The sequence below is a fragment of the Microcebus murinus genome, chromosome 6 (assembly GCF_040939455.1).
Source record: "Microcebus murinus isolate Inina chromosome 6, M.murinus_Inina_mat1.0, whole genome shotgun sequence".
In the NCBI taxonomy this organism is placed as follows: Eukaryota; Metazoa; Chordata; class Mammalia; order Primates; family Cheirogaleidae; genus Microcebus; species Microcebus murinus.
This window is the reverse complement of record NC_134109.1, coordinates 73,573,889-73,587,980: the sequence shown is the minus strand read 5'-3', so window position 1 is coordinate 73,587,980 and position 14,092 is coordinate 73,573,889. Positions and strand designations below refer to the sequence as shown.

The following is a 14,092-nucleotide window of genomic DNA, read 5'->3' as shown; positions in this document are numbered from 1 at the left end:
TTCTTCCTGGGCCACATGAGATAGGTCAAAATTATAACGTAGTGGACCAGAGGATACTCCCTGTGTGTGAGGTAATATTTGCCATGTTTCTCAAGGTAACAAATAATCATATTATCCCTGTTGCCTCAGTTGAGACTCAACATGTAGTAGTAATAGACTGGCAACTGAGAGGAAGCTGAGTGCTCTCCCCAGCCCAGCTGTTAACTGTAGCTGCTGCCTTGCGTCTTGCACTTTAGCTCCTTAGGCCCCAGTTTCCCAATCTGTACAATGGGGTCGAGCTTACTACCTGACTTCTCCCAGCTCTACTAAGATGTTCTGCTTAAAAGTCAGTTTCAGTGGTATCTCCAGAATAGAATAATATTTGATGAACGTCGTGCATTATTTCAGACGAGGAGATACCATGCCTCCAATAAACACCAATTCATGGCCATTTTTGGTATGTTTTGGGTGTAGAACGGCATATTGAGGGGCCAGGGAAGGGAGTATTCTTTCTTTGTGGTTGAATCTCTATTGCCTTTGCTGGCCCCTCAATTAGATATTCTCTCTACCACCCGACCTGAATGGTCACCTGTGCTTGCTTTTATCAACACTCTTAATTGAATTCTGGTGTTGCATAAAGGCAATTGGCCTCAGTGCATATGGCAGGCTTTGTGGAGGCACGTGTGAGTGCATGCTGCATGCCACACGCGCTGCACACGCCACTGTGAGTGGAAAGTGGAGAAAATATACAGTGGGCCACCCCGTTCGTACCGGGTTAATTGAGGATCAGTTCAAAGATGTTATTTTTCTGGCAGGTAACGCATATATGTTTTGAAGAGCTCATTGTATATTTTGTTTATATAACACCAATTTGCAAATATATGTTAAGCTAAATATAACTAAGCTGAGCAAGTGTTTTTGTTTTGTTTTGTTTTTAAACTTGTTTTGTTTTCTGGAAAAATGGCAGCAGCTTCCTCGGAGGGGAATGGTAAGTTAGAACATGTTTAGCCCAAGAAATATCAGTTCCTTTACCAAGGTTATAAACAATAGAATAAAAAGAGCTGCGATGCAGGAAATATTAGAGTGCCTCTTGGTTCAGAGCCACTGCACTGCATAGAATGTGATTTCAGGGGGTTGAAAATGGACAGGAGATAGTCTAGAAAATATCTTTGGGATTTTCAAGGGTATTCGGAGTTGTATGTGTGAGTTTTCTTCTTGCTCCAAGCTCCCCTCTCATTCACTCTCTTCTCTCTCACTCATTCCCTCCTCTCACCTCTTTTCTCTTTTATTTTTATTCCTTTTGTTCTTGCACGTCTATATTGTGCTCACAGGTGCACTAGCCCTCTCATTCACTCTCTCACACACATATACATGCAAGCACATACTTCCCCTCTCAGTCTCTCTCTTCCCCTTCCTCCCTCCACTCCCTCCTTCCCCTACTGCTGTCTTTCCTCTGTGCACATAAACATACACTCAGCACACACTCTCCTCTCTGCCCTCTCCCCTCTCTTTCTCTCCTCATTCCCAGACTGCCACAAATTCTCCTTTTCCTCTAATACCTAATATTGGGTTGACTTGTCTTCACTCCATTTCCCCTCCCAACGGGAATACAAATGCCCCACGGCACAGGCTTGCCTTTGTTCCGAAGCCTGATGCAAACTTTCCCTGTGCTGTCTCCATGTCGTGTGTCCTCTTCAGGCTCCTTTATCCCTTAAAAATCTGGGTTTTTTTCCTTAAATTCTATACATAAAATAATCTGTTTGGTTATAGACTACTGGTGAGACTTGATGATCTAAGTGTGGAGAAATGATTTTGAAGGTATAGGAATTGGTAAATTTCTGTTTAGAAAATAAAAAGTTTCAGCCAACTTTTTAAGAAAAGCATTTCCAGCATTAGGGAATTGCAATGAGTTAACTGATCTTAGCAATATGTACAGAAAAGAATACAATTGGCACGTAGGAGCATTTGACTTAAGGTGTATGCTTAAGGGTCACAGCACAGGAAGGGAGATGCTCCATCCTTTGGGTTGTGGGGTGACCCTGAGTCTCAGCTTGGATATTTCTAGAGTACTTTTTTTTTAAGCAAATGTTCTTTCAGCACAAACATAAGCATTGCCCCTTAGCTCAGTTCTCCCTCTCTTTTTTGTAGCCACAGAACTGCCGGGGTTAACAATGTGGTGGGTAGAAGAAAGAAATAAAATGGAAGCCTTTGGTTACGTGGCAGATTGTCTGTGGCCCACCCAGGTGAAAGGAGGGAGGTGGAAGGGGCAAAGACGTCAGGTCTAGAGGGTTGACGTGGGTGAACTGGATCTGAAGCCCACCCTGGGTCCGGTCTGAGTGCTACACTCTCCGGAAGGCTGGTCTCTGGGTTGAGCTTTCCCTGGCGGTGGATTGCTTGGGCTGGATGTAAGTCCTTTGACCAAATTAACCTCCATCCTAACCTCCCACTCGCTCTTCATGCCATGCTCAACTGGCCTCCGGCACGGTTGAGTTTCTGTTGTGTTGGCTGAGAAACTGGGGCTAAGAAGCTATGACTAACATGTTGTACCTTATGCCTTGGACCCCTGCTTTTTATACTGACTGACTCTTCTCCTTGTTTCTTTTCTTTTGTCTTTCACACAGGCCATGCAAGTAAAGGTACAGGTCAAATGCATGACGTGTCTTTTCTGTCCTAGTAGTAGAGGTGCCAGGCTCTGGCCCCCTCTGCACAGTGATCACCATGGGGGTGGTACAGAATGGATTTGCCCACCTGGAGGTGTCCCCCCAGGCCTGCTCCAGGGAAGACAACTGCCTGTCAAAGAGTGAATGTAGGCCTACCCGCCCTTGGAATGGGGAAGCCGGGGAAGCCAGCCAAGCCTCGCCCTAACCGAGGTCTCCTTGCTATCTCTGCTCCCTTCCCCAGCTGCCCTCTCGGCAGCCACTACACTAGCACAACATGGGGATGATGACTGCCCAGGCTTGAGAACCCGAGGGACTCGCTCCCTACAGTGCCACCCGGGGTCAGAGTCACATTTCTGTTAGTGGTGTCTCACTTTCACACTATGCACGTTCTGCCTCTTACACAAGGCTCCTGTGATTCAAACACAGTCTTTCAAGGACTAAACTCAAGGTTTTGAAGTCAGCAGATAACCAAGAGTTTTTGCATAAAATGTGAAATAAACCCTGGGACAATTTTCCAGTTACCCCTATAGGTTATTATATAGAAATCTCTCTATGTTCATTAATGTGTATCTGCTGCCTTTGTCCCAAGCCCTCTACCTGAAGGCATGTGGCAGAGAAAGGGAGATACACAGGAACCAGCTCACACGCAGCTGTTAGTGAAAGCAGGAAAATGGAGCCTGGGCAGGGTAGACTCGTGTCTGGATGTTGGCTCAGGTGCTCACCTGCTGTGTGACCTTGGAAAAATGACTTAACTTCCCTGAGCATCCTGTTCTCATTTACAAAACTGACTCATTAATATTGCAGGGTTGTTGGCAGGATTATAAATATTTTATATAAGTAGCAGGCACATTGGAGTCACATCACATATGCACCATTTATGATTAGAACAACATGAGATCAGCCAAATCAAATAGAGGGGTGAGCAAGAAATAATCTAAATTGTGTGGTCACGTCCACACAGTTATGGTTTTGAGCATATTTACTTGATTGAATACTCTGTTACTATGTACATTCTAGTGTTATGTATACATGATACCACATAGTTTATGTAAACTTAACAAGGTTCTGTCTTTTATGGATGATTGGAAGCATTTTTAGGGATAATTTAGACTATAAATAAGTTTCTCTAAGACACAACCTTTGGAATTCTACATCTGATGGCAGAATGTGTAAGGGACTTAGCAGGCACTCAGTAAATGCCAGAACTGCCCGCCTCTGTGTGAACCAGCTTTCACTTTCTGCTGTGTTCTGGAACACAAGAGGCCTCCTTCTCTTAGCCTCATTCCTTTCCCTCTTTTATATTCCTTACTGCCCCTCCCCTGCTGTCCTGGGGCTGACTGGTGTTTTGGAGCACTGGGCACGAGGCACCCCTGCAGCCAGGAGAATTGTCTGGCAGTGTTTGGCCACACTGGGTTTTTCTGGCCAGGGGCTTTGCTGCAGTTTCTGTGATAAAACCACCTGCAGGTACAGTGGCCATGGTGTGGTGAAAGAATTCACATCCTTTTCAAGAGTGTCCATTAACAATTACGAACCTCTTTCACATTTTGGAAAGTAATTTAAAGAGAGTCGTCCCAAGGCAGTGTTAATTTCCCTCCTCTCCTCTTCAGAAAGCCCATCTCCCATAAAACGAATTCAGCCCCAGCCTAGGAGGCCCAGATCTCACTGCCACTTCCAGGGAGGGCATCCGGCCTTCTCCTGCTCCCAGAGCCCCTGTCTGTGTGTCATTGCAAACCCCATTGCTGCCACCTCATGCTGCAGACACTCCACAGCACCTCACAAAGCAAAGTATTCCTGTCCCTCAGGCTCTTTGACTTGCTTCCGGCCACCCAGCCCGCCCCACTTCTAGCAAGTGCCCGCTCAGCTAAGGCACAGTCCAGCAAGCAGGGCCCCATGTGGTCAACTTTGCTCTTTTGCAGTTGGCATCATGAAACTCGAGTCACTGCAGTGCCTGGTTTTCTTGAACCTGCCTGAGTTCACCATGTGCTAAGGGTCCCCAGCGGGGTGCTTGGGGCTGCCATAGCACCATGGCCCAGTGCGATGGATTCCTCACTGAATGAACCATCTCGGAAAAGGATGAGAAGGTGTAAGCCAAAGATGAATGCAAACTCCCATGGACTTGGAGTTTATTTCTTTCACATCATCAGATTTACTCCTAACTTTCCCCCAGCCAGATCCCAAAACAGTTCTAATTTAGGGTTGTCCCTTTCCTGTGGGAATTCGCATTGCATTGTGGTAGGCAGATGCTCCAAAACACCAGCTTCAGCCTTGGAAACATAGAGCAATTGCTCCATGGTGGATGCTCTTACACGTTTTTCCTCACTCCCCAGCATCAGGAATCTCAGTTCTTTTCTGGGGTCATTTAGTCAGTTATTACATCATTCTTTTTGCAAAACACCAGTTTATTCGTTCCATTGGTCCAGAAGAGAGTGAGCAAAGACTGTAGGTGTCTGTGATGTGTGTTTAGTCACGTGGTTCTGTGTGCATGCACAGAAGGAGGCGCCTCAGGCTTAGGGCTGGTCGTTTATGGCCACCTGGTTTGTCTTTGTTTAACACACTCTCTTTTTACTGTCCTTTGAAATGTATCAAGGCCCAGCCTATGCTGACAGGGCCACAGGAGGCAGGAGGCCTCTGAGACGAGGCGGTTCCTTTCAGAGACTCACTGAGCCCCTCTCTGTTTATTTCAACATCATCTCCTAGTCTGGAGGACAGGACCAGGAACGAAAGAAGACAAAGCGAAGGGGAGACTTGTATTCCATCCAGACCTCCCTCATCGTGGCTGCTCTCAAGAAAATGCTGCCCATTGGTTTGAATATGTGCACCCCAGGCGACCAGGAGCTGATCTCCCTAGCGAAATCACGCTACGGCTATGTAAGCTGCCCATTGGTTGTGCTGGGAGTGGAAGGCGGGTGGCAGTGGTGATGGGCGCCCCACCCCCGAAGGGTTGGTCCCCTCGCCCAGGGAGCGGGGGTGGGGGACAGATGAACAGAAACAAGGTGTAGAAAGGCCACTGCCCTCATTTTTATAGCTGGTTTGGGAGTCAATATGTGCCCTTTACAAGTCTCTGTAGTATTTTTTCTTTTGTTCTTTTAATAAATATCCCAGCAAAACCATGTTAACCATTTGTCCATACATCCCCATACCCCACTTTCACAGTTCCATGGTGATCTCTAGGAATAAAATTTGACATCTCTTTCCACAGAGGGACACAGATGAAGAGGTCAAGGAACATCTGCGGAATAACTTGCACTTGCAGGAAAAGGTGATGCCTCAGAAAGACGAGAACTCACACAGGCTGTCCTGGCTGCTGGGTCCCATCCTCTCACGTAGTTTACTCATGTGTTTTAAATGTGTTGCTAGAACAGTTTTGGAGTATTTTTATTTAATTGGTAGGACTAGCTTTAATTTTTTTTTAACTATAAGAAAAGAAAATTTTTATTGATACATAAACTGCCCTCAATTTTTGTTCTTTCCTTTGCTGTTACAAAGAGGATGCAAAGAGGCTTCCGATAAAGCATGTCTTCCCACTTCCCATTATGAGGACGCCAAGCCCTAGCAGGGGGGATTTGGATGAGATCTCAGAATTTTCTGACGGCAAATCTTGTTAAACAAAGAAATGGACACGGGGGGATGTTTTAGCACCTCCTTCTCTAGAAAGATTTTGAAACAAAATAATTTTGTGTCCTAGTTGGTATAAAAAAAATAGTTTAGATTTTAAAGGTGATCTGAGAATTTTCCAGGCCTGTGAATCTACTCTTTTCTCAGATACATCATGCCTTACGATGAAGAGCTAAGCCAACACAAAACCTCTGCTTTCCACCCCAAACATATAGGAAGGGTGGATTAAATATACTAGAAAAAAAGGCAATTAAAAGAAATCTCAAGTGCCAGAAGAAAGAAAACACTCTAAATCATAGTAATGAGGAGAAGCTAGGCTGTTGGCAGAACTCAGAGTTCTCCAGGCCAAATGGGTATTTTGGGGGCTGAGGTTTTTAATAATCTTAAGAGGAGCTTGGAATCTAATTACCCATGATGTGCATAAATACAGAGTGAGAAACTTACATAAAATTAGCCTTGAACCAGTGAAACGCATGAATTTTTTGCAGAGACAACCATTGAACCACTTGGAGAGTCTCTGCTTCCTAAAATATTGTCTGGGATGGCAATAAATAAAGCTCTGCCTGAAGACAAGCTCAGATTTAAAAAAAAAAAAAATTACAAAGCATGTAAGAAAATCTACCAGCATTAGAAATTCAGCATATGGATCAAAGAGAAGAATTCAAGCATAAAGAGCTGTAGAAAGGGATTAAAACCCTATTAAAACAGATAAAGGAAGCAATAGCATTCGTAAAGCAGTAAGTGGACATTATTTATTAAAAAGGAGGAGGATGTATTTAAAAAAAGACATCAAAGTGATTATAAAAATTTAAAGTAGTTATTAAAATTAAAAACTAAAATGGATTAAAAATAGGCTAGACACAACTGGAAAGAGAATTTATAAATTAGAAGTTTGTTTTAAGGAAATGATTGAAAATGCAGCACAGAGAGATAAAGGGATGGAAAATATTGCAGAGTTAACATGGAAGCTAGAGTGAGAAGTTCCTACATAGTATCTACAGTGTTCCAGAAGATGATGATAGAGAAAATGAGAGAAGCAATAACAGAAGAGAGTCTTGATTACCATGGAACCGTGGTAGGAGAAAAAGGCTTTTTCAGTATGAATTAGAGAAAATTGCTCATCTCATGGGTTTGCTTCACTTTCCAGTCTGATGACCCAGCTGTAAAATGGCAGCTGAACCTCTACAAGGATGTTCTGAAGAGTGAAGAACCTTCTAATCCAGAAAAGACAGTAGAGCGTGTGCAGAGAATTTCAGCAGCTGTCTTCCACCTGGAGCAGGTAAAGAGCATCTGCTCTGAGGAGTGATGAAGCCAGACCACCCTGGAGAAAACAAACCTCTTCTCCACACTTAGCTCTCAGCTTTAAGTCCCCTTGTATGTAAGACTGAGAAAACAAGGAGCAAGGATAATCCCAGATCACCCCCAAATATCATCTTGGTGCCTTGCGATACCCCTCAATTCCTTCCCCTTCCAGTGTATTACAGATTTTGCCATTAGCTCAAATGACCCATTTAAGTCCCCTCCTAGCATTTATAAAGTTGCTATTAGGCAATAAATGGCTAAAAGCAGTTGGGAGAAGGAAGAAAACCTAAGACCTTCACAAACTGAATCATCTACCACTGGGTACATTTTGCCAGTTGAGAAGCTAAAATTCTTCCAAGAAGTCTGAGCTACAGATGACTGTCTTCTGCCACCAGAAGATCAGCCATAGTGTGTACCCACCCATGTGCATTCTTCTCAGGTGGAGCAGCCTTTGAGGTCCAAGAAGGCTGTCTGGCACAAACTGTTGTCAAAGCAGCGGAAACGGGCAGTCGTGGCCTGTTTCAGGATGGCCCCTCTCTACAACCTGCCCAGGTAAGTATTCTGTCATTTTTTTTTTTCTGGCACTTGAGCCAGTGATGAGAATTAGGTTATCCTCCCAGAGCTGTGCTCTCTTCTGGCCCTTACACTCTTGATCCAAGGAATAGAAATTGGTGTCCTTGTCCTATGAAGCTACAGCAGTCTACGTAGTATAAGGGCGTGCTAAGGCCATCAAGGTAAGCGTAAAATCTGAAACCAGGTGAGATTCCCTAGCAGCCAGGCCTGTTCAGCTCACCGTTTTGCACTGTTAAGTCAGCCAAGTGAACATAGTGAGACCCTCTACTTTTGCTCAGATGAGATTCTCTGTGAGGATGTAAAGGCTTCTGGAAGAAGGGAACTGTCTTCTAGAACACTTTACCCCAAGTTCCATCAGCAGGTCAAACAGTATTTCTCTGCTCAGGCACAGGTGACACAAGAATTACCATTTCCTCAGCAGGAACAGAAATGTAACTTGGGAATCTTTTAGCATGCATGTTTGCTGTCAAGATGCAGAAAGGCTAGAGATACCCCAAGAGACCTGTCAGAGGCATGATGGCTTTAACCCTTTGCACTCGGATGTCGAGTGTGGATAATGTCGAGTGGATAATGAGAAAAAAGCAAGCGAGTGCAAAGGGTTAACTGGATGTTTCAGCTTATACTTTGAAGTAAAAGATATTCGAAGGCTTTTCTGAAAAGTTTAAACAAGTGGGGGGGGGGGGTTTGGTCAGTGACAGACTGAGTCAGCGATGACCACTGAGACTGACTCAGTGTTTTTGGTGACTTGGCAACATTCCCATCCTCAGACTGATCACAGAGCTGCTGTGGTTGAGCCTATGATCCATAAACAAAGCTGGTGATTGAATATTAGCCTCTGCTCCATGAATTTTCAAATCAGTTAGGAACATTCTCGCCTGCTGAGGAAAGGAAAACTGACTTGGACAAGTATATTCTGAATCTCGTGAATAAATGCATTTCTTTGGAATATCAGATAAAGGACCATTCCTATACTTGACATTTTACTTTCATCAAACTGTGGATATTGGCCATCATTTGTCCAGAGTGTCCTATAACCTCGTTCTGAGCCAACTGGTCACCTGGGCCTTCCTAGTTAGGGTCTTTGAAGATGGCTGAGAATCATGGCCTCTGAAACGCACACCTGCTCCAACGGGGTCTCTCTTGAGAAAACAGATTGCTGTCTTTGAAAGGGAATGAGGCACCACTAAATCAAGTAGAATTCATAAATTAAAAGCTAAAACATTAAGCAGTGATGGGCATGAAGGCTACTATAGTCCTGAGAGAAAAGTGAAATTCATAGCCCAGTAGAAAAAGCAAAAGAGCACGGGATTTTTGTTAATTTTTCTGGAAGTAGTGGAGCATCAGAAAGTGTTTGCTTCCCTATCTGGTTGTGATTTCTACCTGCTGCTGTGCTAACTTGGCCCCCAGAAGAGCTCAGCTCTAAGTATATAAGTCTCCAAGCACAGGACAGCCAGGCAGAAATTATCTCTCTCAAAAACAGGCATTTTTCCAAAATCTACTGGAAATGTTAGTACCATCCTTACAAATTTTGGCTGCTCCTTCAGCAGTTCTACCTCTGTGTGAGTAAACGTGTAAGCGTAAGTCCAGGGAGTCACCATGTCCTTGATGGAACTGGGCCATCCGGGCCCAGTTGTTCCAGGGCAGTTGTCCTGGGTGTTCTCTCTGCATGGAGGATTGTAAGTAGTTTACATAACAACTAACTAAGAAGCTGATGATGGAGACATCCCCTCTTCTTCACTTTGTGATGATCTATACTGCATGGAATCTTCCAAACTAAAGTGCTCATGGGATTTATTTTGTTATGTGGAAACTGTTTCTCTGATGTTAGTTTTTAAAAGAAAACCTGTATGCTTTTCTCCAGACACAAAATTAACAATTTCTTCCTGAGCACCTTTCAACGGGTTTGGCTGGAAAAGGTTAATGAAAAAACTCAGTATGACAGGCTTATACCCATTTTAATGGTAATGTAACTTGTGGAGAGACCTGCCCATTCTCTGCACACTCCTCCTTTCTTGACCATGATTTAACGTTACCATAAAAAAAAACACAAATTTGTACAATTTTTAAAAGAAACTCTGATTGGTCAGGTTTTGAAGAAAGATGGCAGGGACCGTCTTCCACCAAAAACCACGACCGGGTCTTAAAGACTCTGGCAGTGACCTTTATCTTCCTGTCCTCCCCTGTTCCTACACCCCTCACATACAGCAGTGGCTGCTTAGCTGCTGTTCGGTGGCTAACACTCCTAGAAGGCAATGCTGGCTAATAAGGAGTGGTTCATGCCAGTTACTCAGTGTTCCCAGATACCAGGGACATAGCTAGAATCCACCAGGCATACAGAGAACATGCTAATGACATAACATGCCCCAGCCTTTCCTTGCTAAGTAAAAGCTGGAACACCTTGCCGGTGTGGTTAGGCAACAAAATGAAGCCACACTTTGATGTTTTCAGTATATTTGATACTAAACCACTCGCCATCAGCATTACTTAGATTAGATTACCTGGGCAGGTGCTCAGCCTAAAGGAATAACTAAACTTTCATATGAAGCAAACATGTCGGGACTGTAACTTGGCCTAATGACATATTTCTCATGAGAGGGGAAATGGGATAAAGACCCTGTGAGACCAGAGTAGGGTGACAGTTACAACCACGCCTTGAACTAGCCATTGTTATTTTCGGAAAGTACTCCAATATTCAGGAACCGCAACAGTAGAAGGTTCTGGTTTCTTTGAAATGAATGCTTATGGTGTGCTACCGGCCACCCTGACCAATCAGAAGATAAGAATTGTACAAAAGTCTGTCCCGCTTACTAACCATTAACTGCCAAACTAAAAGAACATGTTCCACGGTTTCCCCTTGACCTCACTCTCACCCCTTCCGCTCAGGCACCGCTCTATTAACCTCTTCCTCCATGGCTATCAGAGATTTTGGATAGAAACAGAGGAGTATTCCTTTGAAGAGAAACTAGTTCAGGATTTGGCTGTAAGTACTGACTCAACTGGGAGCAGATATGGGTGTGAATGAATTTGATTTTTGTATTCATGTGTGTGCTTGTAACAGTTAAACATTCACAAAGAATCAACTGTATAAATCCGAAAGGAACTAACTATGCAAATTCTCAGGGGAGGCCCTGCTAATGGTCCTAAGAGCCAGAGGATGAATTTTCACTTGGAGGTGCTAATACTATTCTCATCCTCATCATCATCACTGTTAACCACTAATATTTCTGGAGATGCACAGTAGTGTCATGGGGAGTTCATGCTAAGTTAAGTTTTGAGCACCATTGGTTGCAGGAGGCCACCCCAGCCAAAGCCCCACATTCCTAATCAGTAGCTCTGCTCTGGGGAAGATGCATCTGAATACCCTTCCTGCATCTCACATTTCTGTGTTTGGCCCTTCAGGAAATGTAGCATGCCCTGTCTCTAACAGATTTCATCCTCTAAAACCACTGAAAATGACATGCAAGGGGAAAACAGCTTACTGCAGAGGCACCACAGAACCTCTTCCAAGTTCAGAAATAAACCCTTCTTTGGCCAGCCCGTGGTTCTTTTTCTTTTTCTTTCTTCTCCCATTTATCTTTTTCTCTTGTCACTTACCATCTCCATTAGTCGTGCCCTGTGTTTCCCATGTTCACTTTTCCATGTCTTTGTCTTTCCCTATCACCCTCTGTTTCTTTTCCTTTTTCTCTCTTTTTTAAGCCTTTCCCCCTCATTTTTCTTCCATTTATCTTTATGTCCTTCATTTCTCCTGTCCATGAGAAAGACATTTCCTTGGTTTTCCTAGTGTCCTGCTTAGTGTGCAGTGGACGGTGCACACCATTTCAGTCCTCTACTGCTTAGGAGCCGTTCACACAACCTGTGCAGTTCTCACTGGTTTACTGAACATGGTCCACCCTGCTGGCTCTACTACTGCTAGAAAACCCACTTTCACCTCGGGCATCAGCTTCAATTTCCCTTTCTGTAAAAGGAGATGGAGAAAAGATGAGATAAGAGGAGTGCAAGGTAGCAGCTCCAGGATGGCAGCTCTCGGTAGCAACCAGAATTTTAGAATCAAGAGTGAGGTTGAAAGGGAGAAATGTTTTACTGGGTTGACTCTAGAATAGCATAAGACCCATAATTCTTGCCCCACCGCCATCTCCAGCCCAGCTCTCCAAGAGAAATTCCAGATGTTGGCCAGAGAGACCCAGTCTCTCGGGTGACTCTGCAGGGTTCCCTCCTGAACTCGGGTGCCCAGAGCTTGCATGAGAGTTCTGCTGATTGAGGTCTGTAGCTCTTCCCCATGGTCAGCCTTTTGCTTTTTCTTTTTGTTTTAACCTAAAATTGCAATGTTTATTTGATTGGCTGGAAATATATATATATATATACCGTATATCCCAAACCTTGCTTCCTTAGGGCTTCTATCCTGAAATAAACATGTGACATGGTGGTTTCTTTTTGTGCTTTTAGTCTGATGCACTCTGTGCCTTGCGCTTTGCCTTCTATTTGTTCGCATGCAGCTGCGTGGCATGTGGCGAAATTCACGCCTAAAACCCGTCTGTGTTGGTTTGTGTAGAAATCTCCCAAGGTGGAAGAGGAGGAAGAGGAAGAGATGGAAAAGCAACCTGACCCGCTGCATCAGATCATCCTCCATTTCAGCCGCAACGCTCTCACAGAGAGGAGGTCAGCACCCCCAGACCACCACAACACCAGGGATGGTTGTGTCCACCCAAACCTCCCTCTTGCAGACGGCAGAGGGTGGAAAAGGGAAGCCAGACTGGAGCAGCCCTCCTTGCTGCCCTGTTGTTGGGCATCAAGAGACGTCTGGGGAAACTACAGCAGCCACGGGGCTCTCACCGTAATACCAGACACTGAGTTGAAGATTAGACAGCCTGAAACTGTAACCTTCATCCCTGAATTCCATGTCAAGCCAATGCTGACTCAGATTTTCAGAGTGGTTTCTAGGAATCAGAGTAGGGGAGGAGATTTCTTAATTAATTTACTAGCACATATCATTTGGTATTTATGTGACTATTAGTCTTTTCTGTGAGGTCTAAAGAGTAGCCTGCTAAATATGTCCTCTGTTCTTTCCAGCAAATTGGAAGATGACCCTTTGTACACCTCCTATTGCAGCATGATGGCCAAGGTATACTGGGTTTTCTGCTATCGTCTCTGTCTGTCTGTCTGTCTGTCTTCCCATAGACCTCCTCAGGCACATGGAAAACTGTCATGTTGGACAGCAGGCCTGGAACTTGGTCATGACATCAGTTCCAGGCATTGCACAATTCGTGCACCATAAGGACGACATTAGTAAACCACCCCACTATCCTCTTATGGAAACCCCCTGAGGCTTTGCAGAAACAATGGGTGCTGGTATCTAGGTTCCCATGACAGTTCTAAAGCAAGCTAACCCAGGCTTTAGGCATGCAGAATTCTCTTGTGTTTCCAGTCAATGTTCAGAAGATGACAAACACTTCAAACATATCTGCAGGTGAAGGAAACAGGGTTAGAAACTAGAAGGAGCTCCTAATGTTCTGGAAGAGGCAAAGTGACCAGAAATGTCCCATGTCACCTAGAAAGGGGGTGACATCTGGAATGCCAAGTGGATAAGGGAACTGCTCCTCAAATGGGAAGCTTTCATGTTGGGCAGAAATGTTGAGGTATGGGAGCACCTGTTCCTTTAGCTGTGTGACAAGCTAAAGCCTTTTTCTCTTGTCACTTACCATCTCCATTAGTCTTGCCCTGTGTTTGCCATGTTCACTTTTCCATGTCTCCATGCGGGAAGGGGTACTGTAGGATTTGCATCCCAGATGTCCCCAATCTTATTGCCATATGTCTGGGGCTGTACCTAGAATATGGCAGCTCCCTACACTTCTGTTTCCCATTTACACCAGAACTTTAGTAAGATAGAAGAGTTCAGGTCTGCAGTGAAGCCAGACAGATCCCCATTGCCGATGTGATCTCAGTGTTCTCATTTTTCAAACCCTTGG

The 14,092-nt window shown here is 44.5% G+C and overlaps 1 protein-coding gene across 5 annotated transcripts in view; it reads left to right on the top strand.

Annotated features, from left to right (window-relative positions):
- The window catches only part of RYR3 (ryanodine receptor 3), a 505,145-nt gene that overhangs the window by 444,859 nt on the left and 46,194 nt on the right, over positions 1-14,092 (top strand). For 4 of the 5 annotated variants that reach the window (XM_076004228.1, XM_076004227.1, XM_076004229.1 and 1 more), the window contains 7 exons: positions 5,337-5,507; positions 5,839-5,898; positions 7,402-7,533; positions 7,996-8,108; positions 11,013-11,109; positions 12,679-12,785; positions 13,197-13,248. In XM_076004228.1, coding sequence (XP_075860343.1) covers positions 5,337-5,507; positions 5,839-5,898; positions 7,402-7,533; positions 7,996-8,108; positions 11,013-11,109; positions 12,679-12,785; positions 13,197-13,248 — 732 coding nt within the window. Of the gene's footprint in view, positions 1-5,336; positions 5,508-5,838; positions 5,899-7,401; positions 7,534-7,995; positions 8,109-9,990; positions 10,091-11,012; positions 11,110-12,678; positions 12,786-13,196; positions 13,249-14,092 lie in introns of all 5 variants that reach the window. The other variant, XM_076004231.1, reaches the window with a different exon arrangement.